At 40.9% G+C, this 16,869-nt stretch overlaps 1 protein-coding gene across 8 annotated transcripts in view; it reads left to right on the top strand.

Moving 5' to 3' along the window:
* The window catches only part of stard13b (StAR related lipid transfer domain containing 13b), a 77,593-nt gene that overhangs the window by 46,486 nt on the left and 14,238 nt on the right, over positions 1-16,869 (top strand). The window contains exon 1 of one of the 8 annotated variants that reach the window (XM_026193285.1): positions 5,596-6,431. The exons of the other annotated variants lie outside the window; for them this stretch is intronic. Coding sequence (XP_026049070.1) covers positions 6,269-6,431 — 163 coding nt within the window. The 5' untranslated portion in view covers positions 5,596-6,268. Of the gene's footprint in view, positions 1-5,595; positions 6,432-16,869 lie in introns of those variants that run through there. 8 annotated transcript variants of the gene reach the window in all.

The raw sequence follows: 16,869 nt of genomic DNA, 5'->3' as shown, positions 1-16,869 counted from the left end.
CAGTGTATATGTAGATAATGGTGCTAGTGAGGTACTCGAGATGGATTTGGTCTGTCAGCGAAGAACTTATGATGTCACAAAGAACTTATGTTGCGACAAGTGTGTTTGCACCCTAAAATACTAACGAACTGGCTAAAAGTTTAGTTTAATTTTTTAAAAATAAATTATACAGTATCTTATATTATGAAGATACATTTAAGGCCATTCTGCAGCAAACAAATTTAAACCAAAGCTTTAATAAGCCTTATCAACACCTCTGAGATTAATGTGTGTTCATTACATATTCAAACAAAGAGATGTGAGCTGCCAGCCTATGTAGATAAGTTTAAATCACAAACTTTTTTTTCATTATAAGGTGACAGTCCAAGGTTATGACTTTGAGACTTTGAGCCTTTGTCCAAATCCTAGACATTAATTAAACCTCTTAAACTGAATTTTTGTTGGCAAAGCAGAAATTTTCAAACTGAAAGTTTAGCTTTAAGTCAAATGCCTGATTTGATTTGTTTGGCTTATTTAGGAGCTTTGGAGTAAGTTGTGTTGCAGCCTTAGAAGTCAGCCGTAACAGTATTTTATTTGACATTTAGGTGTTGAAACTGAATTCTGTGGAGGAATACAAATATACAAGATTGCCTGTATTGTACAGTACTGTGACGCATCTATTACAGCTCTTAAAAGTGTTAAAATATTTGGTTTATTTATAAACTGAGGGTTTAGTGGTTTTCTCTGTCAATCATCACTTTAGTGAGTTGAGACGTTCTTGATCTATGTGTCCAGTTCTGATAGATTGTGGAGACATAGGCATCCTGGAATAAATAAATCCTGGATACTTTGGTCTGCTTCCTTATTTCCCAAGGGGTTGCCACAGCAGACAGATCTGCACGTTTGATTTGGTACAGACTTTACACAAGTAAGCCTTCTTAAAACCTCCAGTTTATCTGGGTATGGCATTGGCATTAGGGCTATCTAAGCCAGAAATCGGGTTTTTGTGTGTCCCCCAATCTTGAACTGGGGATCATTTGCAGATTATGCCTGGTGTCTAAACCCACAAATATTCCTTCTGTACTTAGCTTTAGAGCTCAAGCTTCAAATCCAGAAAACAGTTGTTTTTTTTTTAGAATCACACCTGGCTGATGGGTATGCTAGATATTTGTTTAAGTGTCAATAAGCAGCTTTGAGCAACTGTCCTCCTGTCGTAATTTTATCTGGAAATTTTACCCCCAGCAGAAGCAAAACTTACAATTAACAAGCCAATGGTGAAATAATTGGTTTGTAGCATTTATATTGTTAAATTAACTCCCAATGACAAATATAGGCATGAAGTCTTGCTAAAAACAAAAAAAAAGCATCCAAGAGCTGAAGCGAGTTAAAAAGTTTAACCACCTCATCATATAGAGCTCAACTGGTCTTGCAGTATTTGAGCGTGATGATCATGCAGAGCTGAGTTCAGCAGTCAGAAATGTGGTGGCTCATGAAGTGGAAATCTTCTGTCACACTAGAGTTATTCTTAAAACTTAGCCACAGGAAACATAGCCACACCAGAAGCAAGACTGCCCAGTCCAGAATACATGTGTCTGCTGCTGAATAAAACCACATCAGACTAACGTCAACTAACTCAAGATGATTCAGAATACAAGTTCCCCTTTTGTAATCACACATGGCAGAAAGTGAGTGGAAAGCAATGAAAGTTTGACATGTATTAAAAGTCTGCATTATGGCTTGGGCCTAATAATGAAGTGTGATACTGCTGCTATATGTGAACTGGACATGATTCAAACCCAGTATCACATATATCTATTTTTTTCTTTATGGGGTATATAAACAATAAAAATCCACTTTGTGACATGGTAGCTATGTTGACAGAGCCTCTGTATGTTTTTGTGCATCTGTAATGTGAGTCTGGATTCCTGTTGTCATGTGGTATAGCAGTTGAGCTCTGAAACCCAGACAGTGGCGTGTTGAAACAAGTTTGATAAGGGCTGGAGTCACTGCGCTCCCTCTAAGGACAGACCACAGCCATTTCATCATGGCTTGCGGCATAAAGTTAAACACAAGGACATCTCTGAGTACACAGAAGATGTTGTAGCTCTTTCACGATCACCGCTCAGGTATTTGAGCATGGACGGAGACGGTGACACCATTAATCTCATTCACTGTCATTTACAAGATTGATTCTGTAATGTGATACGTATGATGCACTCGGTGATATACATCGTCTAGACAAAAGGGAAGAGAAATATGCAGAAATGTTTGCCCTCATTTTTTGCATCTAACACTTTAAGCCATTCTTTCACAACATGAATGAATGCAGGTGTTTGTGTGTGTGTAAAAAGAGGGGAAAAAAAAAAGAGTCGTCACCCAATGAAATCATCTGAATGGTGTCGCACCATCACCTAGTGCTTTTAAAAAAGCGAGAGCCTTGTATTAAACATGCCACTTGAGGGTGTGGGGAGGGCCATTAAACCCGGGAGAAGTTTATGAAAATGTGAAGCGGGCTCTGAAGTGTGCTGCTGAATTGTGGTCTTTGTGAGCTTAAGCTAGGGTGGATTATGCCAGCTAGTGAGAGGAACAGACAGGGGCTGTGTTTAACTTGGTCGCTTGCCTATTTCTGCTCTATTCACGTGTGTGGCGCCATGCTCACACTAAACAGACAAGCCTGTATGCTGAGGCCGGGACAGTCACTGGGAGAGTGGCAGGGGCCTTGATTGGCACTGGGTGTGTCTGCTGGTACCAAAGCATATTTCAGGTATTAGAAGGCTGTTATTTTATGGTGTAAACTGGCTGACAGAAGTGGACTTTAAAATCATAAGAATATATGATTTAGTTTGCCATTCCAAATGGAGTAAGTGACTTGCTTTTGAAAATATTTGAGATGTTTTTTTTGTTTTTTTTTTTAGCTTAGAGGAGATTCATTTTTGGTTTTACTTGTAAAACCTGAAAAGAAGGCGGAGCCAAAAAATCCAACCTTGTAACGCCGTTTTTATGCTGAGCTTTGTTTAGTTTCTGGAGGATATGTTTGGGATATTTTCCACAAAAAATAATCCAAATGAGATGTGTTTGCAATACTGGAAATAATAAGCCATGTGGAGTTGCCTGGATAGAGCACAAATAAAGTGAATGCACCGAACTGTCACCTACACTGCCCATACATTGGTGCAATCTAGCAGTTTCAAAGAGCGGCTAATATCTGATCCCACTGGGATAGGACATTTACCTTTTCACAAGCTTCTAAAAAGCTTTAGGATTGCAGGGGATGTGTTGCTCTGTCATTAGTAAGCATAAGGGAATCACAAAGAATGTGTTTAAGGGAGCATGTGATTGTTTATCTTTATTTTAATGCATTGTACATTGATTTAGCTGTTACTTTGTTACTGTCCTGGAATGTCTTACAAGAAAATGAGCTTGCGGAGTTGCATATGAATAAATAAACAAATAAATGGGGGCGAGAGGGGGATTATATGCAAAAAGAAGTTGTAATAAGTTGTAGCGATTGTCCCATAAATACCTAATTTTTCCTTTTGTTCTACACAGCTTTATTTAAAGTCACAGTTTGATAGATGTCTGTTGGTCCATGGCAGAAAATGGAAAGTCATTAAGTCTTTGTGTACCAGCTACAACAGCTGCAATTATGAGGAACTATTACATGATAATCAGTGTTGGGACTAACGCGTTATTAAGTAACGCGTTACAGTAACTACGTTATTATTGTGGTAACGAGCACGGTAACTAGTTATTATGCCAAAATCAGGAACGCGTTACTCGTTACTGGGATTTAGATAGGGTCGTTACTCGTTACTTCGTGTGGTGGCATCGCGGAGTTTCCACAGATTCAGTAACATTAGCAAGTGGTGGAGGCAGCAGGTGGATGAAGGAAAAGGGACGCAGAAGGAAAAGAGACCCGAGGCGGCCGCCGGTCCAAGTGTGAACTGAACTTCAGGTAAGAAGTTATGACCTGCAGTCTCTCTGGGTCAGATATAAACCAAGCTTAGGTGGAGTTTATTTTCGTTATTCTGACTTTTTCCGTACTGCGTGCTAGCTAGCATGACGGAGTTTCTACACAGCTGGGTGGTGCTATGAAGTTAATGATGTTGAACCTTAATTTGTTCATAAGTTATTAGAGTTGCCAACCGTCCCGTCTGGTATTCAGAGAAAATATTACGCGTTTCTTATTGAGGTGAAAAGGAACAGTTTGTCCCGTAATTCAGCTACAATGAAAAAGGCACAAAGCTGGAGTTATTCTGTGTCTTTACGCTGCACAGCTGCCTCTTCTTCTCTCATTCTCCCCCCTCCCTCTCCCGTTTCTACTTCAATCATGAAAACTGATCAATGATCAGCTGATCGGCTCTCTTGTTTGTTTATCGCCCACTTTGCGCCGAAAGAGGAAACCAGCGGATGTCGCGCTAAACAACAGCAGCACGTTTAAGCTTGATCAGCTGTTGTTAGAATTTATTTAATATTAATTTCTAGTATCAGCTGATGTTTGCTGGAGCCACAGCTGTAAAAAAAAAGCTGCTGGTCATGATATGGTTTGGTTATCTGGTGAGAGGGAAACATGAAGATGAAACCAGGAGATGTCCTTACTGGATCATCAGAGCTGAGCAGGTGATGGAGAAACAGGTTTACCCTTTAGGTGACATGAATGAGTTGAAGGGAAGTTATGAACTGTTTCTGAGAGACAAATAACCCCAGGATCCTTTTTTAGGTAGCTGACAGCTGGTAACTGTGCAGGTGCGGATCTAGCAAAGTGTGGCCAAGGGGGCATGTAGGGCATTAACAGGGAATGGGGGGCACAAAGAAATACTTTCTTTCTTATTCTCATTTAAAATGTCTAGCTTTTAAAAAATAATTATCTGAATCTTACAACAAACGATTGATAGATTGATGCATATATACCATCAAAACAGTGTACATCACTGTCACAACAGTGTTTGTTTTCATTCAAAGGCTTTATGATTTTTCCTATAATGGTGGGCCAGTTTCTAGTCAAAATGCCCGGGCCAATTTTCTGTCCCAGTCCAGCCCTGTATGCAGCTCATCTGCAGTCTGGTGTTACCTACATCTTCCTATTCAGAAGGCAGAATTTCTGAGTTCTGAGTACAATCGAAAGCACCACGACTGCAGTTTTTGTGTTGGATGTAAAAGGCGCACATGACTCTGTGACGTAGGCTAGAATCATGGCAGCAGTCAATGACGGTCCAGGCGTGGGATTTCTCTCGTGGAAATATGCACGTTATCATATCCTTTCTATTGGTAGGTGGCACAGTGCACTTGTGGCAAGTAAGCAAGCTAGAAGACTGGCAAAGTTATGGAAGAAACACATTAACAAGAGAATTCTGAGTAAAACCAAAGTTACTTTCCCTAGTAACTAGTTACTTTGAAAGTAACGAGTAACTTGAAGTAACTGAGTTACTTTTGAGAGAAGTAACTAGTAATGTAACTAAGTTACTATTTTAAAGTAACTTACCCAACACTGATGATAATAGTCAGATTGTACAAAAGTGAGACTAAACATTATTGTGTCAGGGAGATGGAAGCCTTTAATTTTGATCATCAGAACTGATTAAAGTACTTGCTGGAGATTGATCTTTACTTTTCAGTTTAGTAAAGTGGAATTAGGTCAGTCGTGTTCCAACTCCAAGCTATTTTTCCTGTGAGTAGCTGACACTTTATAGGCAGCCTACTGAGAGCACTTCCTGTGACTGGCTGTTATGAGAGGCTGTTATGTGGTGGGTGTGGGTGAGCAGAAATGAGACTTCTCAAATGAAGAACAACTTCTCGCTCTCATTCCCGTTCCGTAGTTTTCTCGAAAACGACACCAAGAATTTCTCGTGCAGTAAATTTGGTGCCTGTGTGACCTGCAACAGCACAAGTATTGTTCTAGCACAGGGAGGGTCTGAAAGCCACTATTTTTGTAAGCCCTCCCAAACCCCTCTTCATCCTCTCCTGCTCTCCTTACTCAGTTCATAGGCATTCCAGTGGTATTTATATTTCCCTCCAGAGCAGGGGGAAGTTGACAAGTATTCACACAGACATTGGATTCAGCTCAGAAAGGTGGGCAGTACTCCCACTGCCTGCTTGCAATTGGTTTCATTGTGGTCACATGGCCTGCAGAGACAGGCTGAAGTGTTGGCACTCCTCCCCCCATAGCCTCCGCTGTGCCCTCCCTCTCTGCTCACTTTAGGCTTTTCACGCATGTATGTGAAGTTTTCTGTTGGTCAGACCCTGTGTGGTTGAGTGTTTATCAGCCAGGGGATAGGGGCTTATTACAGTTATGTTTTGGGAGCTTCCCGAGTCCACGGCCAGTGAGTGCCTCGGGAGTATGACCCCTGAGACTCAGGATATATACCTGAGAATGGACCATCACCGCAGACGCTCTGGCTACAGGTTGGGCAGGATTATTGCCAGGCAGCAACTACTCAAGAAGATTGCTGGAGGTAGGAGGCTTGTTAGGACAGAAGTGACAGTTCAGACAATTATTCAATTCTTTTGGTTGTTTGGTTTTTGAGTGAATTTGTCATTTTTCCAGGATTGAGAGGAATACTGACTAAGCGAGGTGGTAGTCAAAACATGGAGTGAATAAGTTCTGTCATGTGTTTGTGAATATGAGGCTGTGATTGCAGGATGATATGTTGACAAAGTAGTGTCTTGTTTTGATTGGGATAAGCTGATTGTCTTTTTCATATCAGTTTGTATCTCTATTGGTTTCTCACTTATTTCTAGATAAAAGTGGAATTCAGTGTTAACAGCCTTTTTAAGACACATGTACAGGACACCCGGAAACAGGGTGTGCTTGTGTGTATCGCTGCAGAAGAGAAAAAAAACTTGACCTTTAGCCAACAGGTAGTCAAGGGTGCAGAGGTGTTAAATAATTGGTATTGACTGACTATAACAAATACAGATAGGTGATAATCAATAGGGTCAGTTATGTAAGAAGAGCTGGGCCCACAGTGTAAACACAATACATCAATGAATGTCTTGACTTGACAGGTTTACAAGCACTCCGTTCATTTAAAGATTGCTGCTTGTAACCAGGTGAGCCCTTCGCCTTCAGCTTCCTCCGGGGCCTCTAACCTCTTTCCTTTGTCTTTAAATACCTGGAGACTTAAATCCATTCCCCAGAGGCCAAGAAAGGGCATGTATAACAACAAAGACAACTAAATACTACGACTCCCGCTCCCTCATGCAGGTGTGAGCACTCTGCCACTGGATCAAAGGGTGGCTGCATTTCATAACATAAGCTTCATTGCTAAGAAACTTTGGTCATCAGATGGTAACGTACAGCATAGTTCTCCTCTCAGTCACAGTAACAAGAGCGTGAGTCAGATAATGCAGCCTTGTGTGGATAATATTTTGTATCGCCGCAGAGGCAAGGGCAAAACACAAGGCTTGTTTTTGATTGTGATGATGTAAAAGATGCACAAAGGGTGCTGTTGGGTGGATTTCCCAGTACTGCGTGTGTGTACGCCTGTTTTCTGGTGGAAATCTTTATGATCTGGTGTGTACTGACGTGTGGCGTCATGTAACCAGACGTGTTGTTTTCAGATCACAGATGTCTAGGTTGACAGCAAACCAACATTGTGGGTCATCTATGACAAGGACAGAAAACATGTATGTTTAAAGTGCAATGTAAGATGCTTTTATTCAAGTTAAGTCATTTTAATAACAGGGTTTCTTTTTATGGGAGATCTTATTTGTCATGTTTTTGAGGAGTAGCTTGGAATTTTTAGTTGGAACCAGTGTTTTGTCACAATTAAGCAATTTTCCTGCTGTGACTTTAAAAAAAAAAAAACTTAAAAAAAAATCTAACCAAAAAACAGTGGTAAACAACTAAAATGCTTCTTAAAGGAAGTATCAGTTGTGTATCATCTTGTGCTCTTACACCAGTCTGAAGTGCTGAAGCTAACAGTGAAGTGGTATTTTAAAGCACTGGCTACAGAGCCACCGAATTGATCTTTGTGTATTGGCAGTAGCTGCTGCATTCCAGCTGGTCGGCCCTGTTGACACAGCAGGTTGAAAGTGAGTGTGGGTCATGGTGATGGGCAGCATTACTCATGTATTGTTTCATTCCAACATTCCAGGGACGGCCGTTCGATCTTAGTCACGTTTCCGATTAGATGACATTTCAAGGTATCCTGAGCTATCTGCGTGGGATCCTCCTCAGTCCTTTAAGTTAAGGTATCGTTAGTTGTTACTCTCGAAATATTCTGTCTTTCCAGCTTGGAGAGTAGATGGATGTGCACGCACAGCTGTGTGAATTAAGATGAGAAAAAAAAGGTATGTTGGCTGATTCCAGATCTGAAGGGGTCTGTATATTACAGCAGGAATGCGTCTCTGTCCTTGAAAATATTTCTGAGATTTCAGAAGAGTATCCCACATGCGATTACTCTGGAGGGCTTACAGTCTGTCTGCAGCTTTTTGCCCTCTCCCTCAAATCCTCCCTGCTCAACCCTTGCCTGGATTCTCAGAATTTCTGCATCTGTTTGTTACTATTCATAGGGCAGAGATACATACAGTACATCATACATTTAAACAGCCATTTGTGTCCAGGCACTGCACATAGTCTCTGGACAAGAATGTGTCGATTTTTTGTACTGTTGTTCTTGTTTAAAAAAAGAAACGACCTTTATTACTGACATTTGAATGATACATTTAGTCTTCTACCACAGGTCGGTACTAGCCACATTTATTTTTGCATGCACATATGTCTTACGTTAAAAGGGATGATTTTCATCTGTTTTCCTATAAACTCGGCCAGACTATCATGAAACTTGACTGTTCATCGATTGTTCATGGACCATTTTTTCCTCTGTGGAAGCATTCCTGTTTTATCATGGAAAACTTCTGGAAGCTTCATCTTTGCTGGAAATGTTTGCTCCAGCAAAGATGAATTTCCAGCAACATTGCTACATTTTCTCGCTTACTGTGTTGGGGCCTTTTCCTAAGTGAGGGGCTGTTGTGTTTTGAACAAGAAGCTCTGTCCAGTGTGACCCTTCCATGGCCTTTCTTCATGCCTTATTGACCTTGGCGCAGGCAGCGGGCTCCAATCTCTAGCCTGGAAAGGCCGTTAGTGCTTTCCTTCATAGCTGAGGACAAATCCTGCTCCTTTTAATATGACAGAAGTTACTGAGTGGCAGCTGTGTGCATATCAGTGAATCTGCATCTTTTCTTTTGCTACCATGGCTGTAAGGCTCCTACTTAATTGTGCTGTCAGCTACATTAGTACTTATGTCGCCACACAGCAACACTTGGTAAACACCAAGTGTTTGCTTTTTTTATCAAGGTTTCATGACAAGGTTTATATTTTCTGTAAAGTTTAAATGATTAAAAGAGATAAGTTACTGAGGCAGAAATATTTGAGTGGGATAATGTGTGTACTGCTTGCAGATTTTTAAGTAGTTAGCATAGAGGAGACAGGACCACTTAAGCTTTTTAAGAGGACAAGCTGCACCGTCTGTTCTTCCTCCGACTGGAAGATGGTTTGAAAACTGCATTGGAAATGGGTTTGCATTGTTCTGTCTTTTGAGAAGTTGTATCAGTAGAAGGGGCTCCTCAAAGTAAGGAATCCAGTGAGACCATGCCCTGTCCCTGTCAAGGCTCCTCTGCCAAAGCACTGCATTATTCATCAGCGGTCTGCTACAACATGTGGCGCGTTTGATGAACTGAGTGTGAAACAAATATAACTGCTCCTTCTTTCAAATGAAAGTATGATGATAAGTCAAGATGTAGCCTTGCACATTGTTAACTTGGCTCCTTCAAGCCTGTTTATCTTTTATTCATGAGTTTCTGGGATGTAGCTGAGAGTGCTATGCAGATTTTGATTGCTGCCTTAAGGGGGCAGTAAATAAAACTGACAGGGAGGGAAAAGCAATTTTGACAACGTGCTTAGCTGGTTGTCTACATCCAACATTACAGTCATCACACTTCAGATAATGAAATCTATGGCTTGTACTGTTGCAGTTTGTTCTGTTACATGATTACTAAAATTGTGTGTGTATTAGTTTAGGCATAACAATGCTATGTCCCAATCCATACCATGCTATTTCTAATTAAGTCTTAGCCTTTAGTGTTTTTGCACTTTGGTGTTTTTTGCAAAAGTGAAGCTGCTTAGCTGAGGAAAGAAATTCAGGATGTAAGCAAAGAGTCTTAAAAAGACTTTAAAAAGTTCTTCCTTTTTCACATTTTAATTGGCTGCAATAGTCAAAAGCTGCTAACTGACTGTCATGTGGTGTTGGACGTATTGTATAACTTCCCGTTTACCGAAAAGTGTGTTGAAATCTGTGTGATAGTTAAACATAGTAGTTAAGATGTAGATATATGTATGTATGTATATGAGTTTGGTCACATGCCAATGTGGTTTTATTCTCTGTATTGCTGTGGGTGTGAACATTTGAGGACAATGTGCTGCCTGTTCTTTCCAGGGTGTATGCAAGCTAGGATGGTACTCAAAAAGGTTAAGAATTTTAGAAAATTAATGTTCCAGTTGTTATACTTTTTATTGTAAATCCTGTTTTGCCATTTACATCTACGAAACCAAAAAGCTTTTTCCCCCCTCAAAGACTTTCTTCCTAATACCTGTTTAAAAAGTGTAAAGATAAATAGATTGTTAGTGTTCAACATTGTTTAAACAACCCTTGTTTCAGATTTTTGTCTCCCAATCCTCCTTTGTTGAACTGGCAAATGGAAAAAGGTCTGAATTTCAATGAAAACATCAGGCGTACACATTTTATTTCAGATATTATTTGAGTGTTAAATAATAGAGCACATATACACTTGAATAACAGAGCTATTTAAACTATAGCTCTACATGGTTCTTGTTGTAGATCCCACTGTTCCTAAGGTCAAAATGTACTGTGTACAGTTTGTTAGTTGGTGGAAATTTCTTGCTCTGTTGACTAAAAAACAGAGGGAAAAAACAAATGGTTAAGAATCTTGTAACTCTCAGGAACAAACTGGCTCACTCCAACCAACCTCTAACAAGTAAAGCAAACATCGCATTCATAAAGCTCTTTTGCAGATTCCCACTTTTTGCCTGTATTTGGCAAAGAGCAAAGAGCTCACATACTCTTTGCAAACTCCTTCTCCTGTGTGTGAATCAGTTGAGGCTGACAGCTGCCACATGTGTGGAGCTAATCATTTACTAGGTGCAGATTGAAGAAATGCCTTGGCTGCACTGTAACAGGAACACAAAGTCACATATTAACAGAAGTGCTTTGGAAAACTGCTCAGATGTTTTATATTCCACATGCCACAAAAAAATGCTGTACTGTTTTTACAGTGAATAGTAGATTTATTTTGGCTTGGTCTTGGTTAGAAAAGAGATTATATAGTCAGTGCCTTTAGGGGTCTGACCTTAAATTTCCACATTTGCTTATATATAAATGTATTTTGTATGGATGTGAAATAAAAAATATAGATAACTATGTATTATATAGTCCAAAATAATTGGTGATTAAAACACAGTGCTCTAAGTGCCAGAGTTTAACACTTGACTGACCTCTTGTGGTAGAAATGTGCATTACAAGTCATAGCTGGAAAAAAATGACAGAAGTGTAAAGGCAGCGCACATCCAGGTCACAGACATTCAGCCGCCATCTCTCCTCTTTATAGGCTATTCAGCCCAGACGCCGACGGGCACAGATGAGAAGTGGTTTTACATTTTTAAGTTATTGTTCTGTGGGTAAGAGTACAAATGCTCTAATAGAGCAGAACAGTCACTTAACTCTATGGGTGGCTGGCAGTACTGGTAAACCAAAGCTGTACCTCGTCATACACAAAAGTTGTGCTGACAGTATGATCCTCTGTGCTGCCACTCACAAGTCTGTTTCATGAGTACATCAAGCTCCTGAGGAAATCTTGTAGCCACTCACTTTGAAGTTGTTAATTAGGACCAGCATCCCAACGGATGCTCCATGCTTTTATTGTGGAGGTCCTGAGAGGGCTTTCTCACGGTATGGGGCCCGTGCTCTGACATTGGCCCTCTCTCTACCCTCTGACTCTCCCAGGCCATTCCCAGAGAAGGAGGGAACCCTCCATAGTGCCCTCTGGGAACCTTTCCAAATGAGAGGAAGGAGGACCTAATAGAGCTCTGCAGGATCTGACTTCAGAAGGATTTCTTCAGGATGTTTTTTTCCTTTCTATTTTTGTCTTTACTCATTACTTCACTCATAAACTACACAGGATGTGTTAGTTTATACTAATTATCTCAAAAAGTTGATTCTGTTCATCTAGATGTAGCCTTTTCAGTGGGGGGAAACGTTTCGTCACTCATTCAAGCGACTTCTTCAGTCTCAGCTGACTGCAGGTTTCCCCAATCTTATAAACAGTACATTTGCATAATGACTGAAACTAGCACCACTGATGAAAAATGGGCTGTGAGGTCAGTTTCTTGATCATTAATATGCAAATTGTCACAAGCATTGATCAATGGTCATGGGAAGCATTCACAGAGAGTTGGGGAATGGCTGCAATGTGAAAGATGTACCCTTAGGCCCCCTCCTTGATTCAGAGATGCTCTTTCTCTTTTCACGAAAAAGGGCCTCCCTGACTCCCCGCTCAAACCAGCGTTCCTCCCTGTCCAGGATGTGTACATCCTCACCATTGAGAGTGGCCACTGGTTGCTTAGTGCTTCTGTGTTGTGCCATCCGCTTAGCCAGAGGTTGTTGGTTTCCCCGATGTATTAATCACAGTAATTCTCCTGGCACTTAATGGCGTACACAATATTACTCTGTTTGTGCCAGGCAACTGGATCCTTGGGGTGGACCAATTTTTGGTGCAGCGTGTTTTGGGGTTTGAAAATCACAGAGAAAATGTGCCTCAGGTGTTCCGATACTCCTGACTCATAAGGGCTCACTAAGGGTTTTCACTTAGGCAGCAGTTGTCCTTCTTCTCTTCTGGATCACCTGGAGCATTTTGGGATTTCCTTACCTGGATGATTGAGCATGCATCAAGACATTTATACTAATTAGCATCTGAATTTTTTTTTTTTTTTTAATCTTTGTGGGTGCCACAACATTAGAAACATGTGTCATAAAGCTTCCAGTAATTCTATTTTCATGTTACTGTCAAGATTTCACCTGAGCTGCCTGAGAGTTTGTCAGTAATTCTTAGCAATTAGTAATTCTTCTTCACTGGAAAACCAAATTGTAGTGTTTACGTAGACTATCAAAGAGAATGGAGAATCAAGGCATGCACCCTATAGAATTTCACATAAAAGACAAGATGTATGGACTTTGAATGCAGATGCATCAAAGACCTACTGTATAAGAACTTGTTTAGTTTGTTTGTAGGACTAAAGTGTTACATTTAACTACATGGCCACATGAGAAACTGTAGGAGCTAACTGTAACAGAGCTGCCATAAAAGACGAGGAGGAGGGAGTCAACTAGAAGAGCCCTGACAGGAATCTTGCTGAGAGAGGGGAAAAGGAAAAGAAAGAGGGGAGGTAGCAGACAGCTCCAAGGAGATGTTAGTGAAGAGAAAGTGGAGCTCACCGTAAGTCTGATAGGATTGCAGGCCTTACATCAGGACTGCAGGGAGCACATATGTCCACAGGTACAATAGCTCTCTAGGATCTGTTTCAACAAGCTATGCTTCCTATGTTGGCTTTAAAAAAAAAAACCACAGTTTTGAAAAAGGAAAATTTATGAGAGCAGATAGCAACTCCTTGGTGCATGTTATTACTGCCCTGCCCATGTTATTAATCTTGCACTGTGTTTCTTATCTGTTGATAGAGTGAATAATTTCATCTGAAAACTAGAGCAATGATTAATCTATAAAGATCACTGTGGGTTGAGGAAATAGTCCAGGGTTTCAGGGACTTTTGCCTGCATGAAGAAGGAAATCAGCAAAAGCCAAAGCTGATACTTTTATCACAAAAGAAAGCAAATCCTTAAGAAAAGGGCCTCCACGATAGTTTTCAGAACACTTTAACATGCGTGGGAACGTGGCTTCAGTTCAGTGTCTGGAAGTGTTTAGCTTTCACATTGTCTCTTGGAAGTTGCTGCGTATGTATTTCACAGAAAGCTCGACTGATTGATTTCTCCTCTATTCAGAGCTATTGGCAGTAAAGTGGAGGTACATGGGGATCTGGAAATTACCATCCTTTCTAGAGTTTGGGGTCAGAGGTCCCTTCTGTAGTAAAAGACACTTCTGTTTAAGTGTCAGTTTGAAGCCATGTGCCAAAGTATCCTGTAGTGTGACCAAAGGGGAGGAAGCAGAACACCTGTCTGTGAAGCAGAAGTACACTTGACACTAACCTCAGTTTTTGCTATTTGCAAAGCAACCCCAGGGATTCAACATGTGATTGTTAGAACGTTTTCTCGAAACCAAGTCAATGTGAGACACTGTAACAGCCTGCCTGAAAACACTGTAGAGCTGATGGTTTGAACTTTGAAGACTTGGCTTGCTCAGAAGCCACGTGGCCCCAGCATCATACCCAGTTATTTGTCTTCTGGCTCTGACTCCCAGCCAGCAGGAATGGCTATCAGTTTACAGTTTGTGTCTGGGATCATCTGTAAATCCTCCATGGAAAGGCTGTTTGTGGCAGAGTGATTTTGAAAGCTTTCCCTTTTCTTTCTGACTGTTGACTTGGAACATAAACTGATATTTGCTTTTAGAAACCATTTGTAGTTATTTACTAGAGTTTAGCAATGTTTGGATTATCATGAATCGTGCCATTCCCACATGATTTTCAAGTTGGAATTTTACTGAAGGTTTTTTTTTGTTGTTGTTGTTTTTTAAACCTACTGCTGACCAACACTGCACAGGAATGAGCGTATGTGAGTTAGCGTCTTGGTATTTAATTGTTGTCACTGTGCATTGTATTATCATTACTAGCTTGTGAATGCTGAAAAAGCTCTAATGGCTATTTCTAGACAAAAGGCAATATGAATGGTGAAAGAAAGCGAGCTGATGGGTTGTTTCCCCTGAAGATGAAAGAACCTTCTCTCTGGGTGTCCTTCAGAGGTGAAGGAGAGTGTTACCACAGCTGTGCTGCTCTTGTTTAAATTCAATACAGGACCTCAAGAGAAAAACACAGCCCAGATGACTTTTGACCCAGCAGGCTTTGGCAATGGTCAACAGCAGCAGATCCCTAGCTCACGTTGTTATGTTATTTACTCATTTTACTATTTAATCAATACGTGCTTGCTGTGAGTTTGTGTGTGTGTGTCTGCTGAGAAATGAAAAATGCTAAGGTTTATAACTTTTAACAGACAAAGAAAAGAATTAAAGCCCAAATGATGATGATAGATTAAAAGGCTGGTCTGTGGATCTAAGATTTAATTGTGAAACCTTGCATTTACACAGGTTCAGAATGCTAATGCCGCCTTGGCACCAGGTTTTTCTGGGCTCACACTGTGATTGTCCTAAAGTCTCTGTTCTTCAGGAGGCACCGAGATTTTTTTTATCCACTTTGTTACTGGAGACCTGTCGGCCAATGAAAGGATCTCTCCACAGGTCAGTGTGGACCACAGGGCAGAAGTTGGCCCAAGATTTGCACAGCTCATTTGTATTTGGGGACATTTTGCCTTGGTGTCTTAGCAACACAGCCAAAAGCTGATCATTTTAAACCTGCATCCTGTGTCGACCGCAGGATAACAGGTCCCCTGTGTGCCCCACAGGATCAAATGAGGGGGTGGAGGTCCCTGGATGATTCAACATTGGCTCTCTGTAATTACTTGGCCTGTGGAGCCATCTAGCTCATGTGCCAATCAAGAACAAAGTCAAATCTGCAAAGGTACTCTGTTGTCACTCAATACGAGAGAAACAAAGTCTCTTGAATTTGACTAGTATTCTTTATTTCACTATCTTGGTAGTTTATCAGTGATAATGTGAATGTTATAAACTGAAAGGCAGTTGTGATGTTAAGCAGTGGCACCTCCTGTTTCGCTGTGGCATATTGTGCTGAGGATATTGGAGTCTGAGGGACATGTAGAGCTTTGTTAATTAAGACCTTCTTTTGAAATAGGAAGGCTTTATTCCCACGGCATTAGGTGAATTGCATGGGGCAGCACACTATTAATCCACCTTGTGAATTGCAAGCATTTCCTTGAACTCTTCTGTTCTCTTCTTTTGCGCTTCCTGTTTGCTCCCCTGTACACAATTATAAGCTGTGAGACAGAAGGAATGTAAGGCTATTTTCAGCATGAAACATCAGATGTTGCGGTTTTGTTGCAGACTAGGAGAAGGACAGTGTGTTTCCCCTGGCTGTCTGGCTAGCCTTAGCTGACTCCACACAGTGAGTGGGTGTCTGTATGCAATTAGCATCATAAAGGAGAAGAGAGGCCTCACCTCTAGGCTTCCCAGGATGACGACACCTTCTAGTGGAATCTTTTTTTTTTCCATATTGCTGGTTCTGTTTATCATTCTCCAGGTGTTCCTATAGACAGTCTCAGTACTCAGTTACAGTCTGAGTCATCTGGCTGATTCATTTTGTGGCACCGAAGTATGGAGGAGGCACATTTGTGTGGGCATACACAGATAGTAAATTAAACCGTTTGTTTGAGCGTTTTAAAGTTCTGCCATGCTCTTAGTGTCTTTGCTGTTAAATGATTTATTGAGGTAACTAAAGTGGAGGGACTCTGCCATTCTGTCTGTGCTTGAAGCTTTATACCCAGTCCTGGCCCCATTAGACCAGGAGAGGAAATGGCAGAAGTGTCACAGCGAGGCAGGCAGAGGGCAAGCGGAGTACATCTGGAATTCTACTCACATGATAGGAAATTATGGATGGATATGATATCCTTACGTAATCGCAGAGCCATGGAAAACCCTGATCATTTTAAAGTGGCTTTATCCGCATATTAAACCAATAGGTTTTCCTCATAAATCATAATTATGGGGATTTAATCAGTATAATGTAAAATTAGGCTATTG

The sequence above is a fragment of the Astatotilapia calliptera genome, chromosome 14, assembly GCF_900246225.1.
Source record: "Astatotilapia calliptera chromosome 14, fAstCal1.2, whole genome shotgun sequence".
Taxonomy (NCBI): domain Eukaryota; kingdom Metazoa; phylum Chordata; class Actinopteri; order Cichliformes; family Cichlidae; genus Astatotilapia; species Astatotilapia calliptera.
This window is presented reverse-complemented; position numbering and strand designations above follow the sequence as displayed.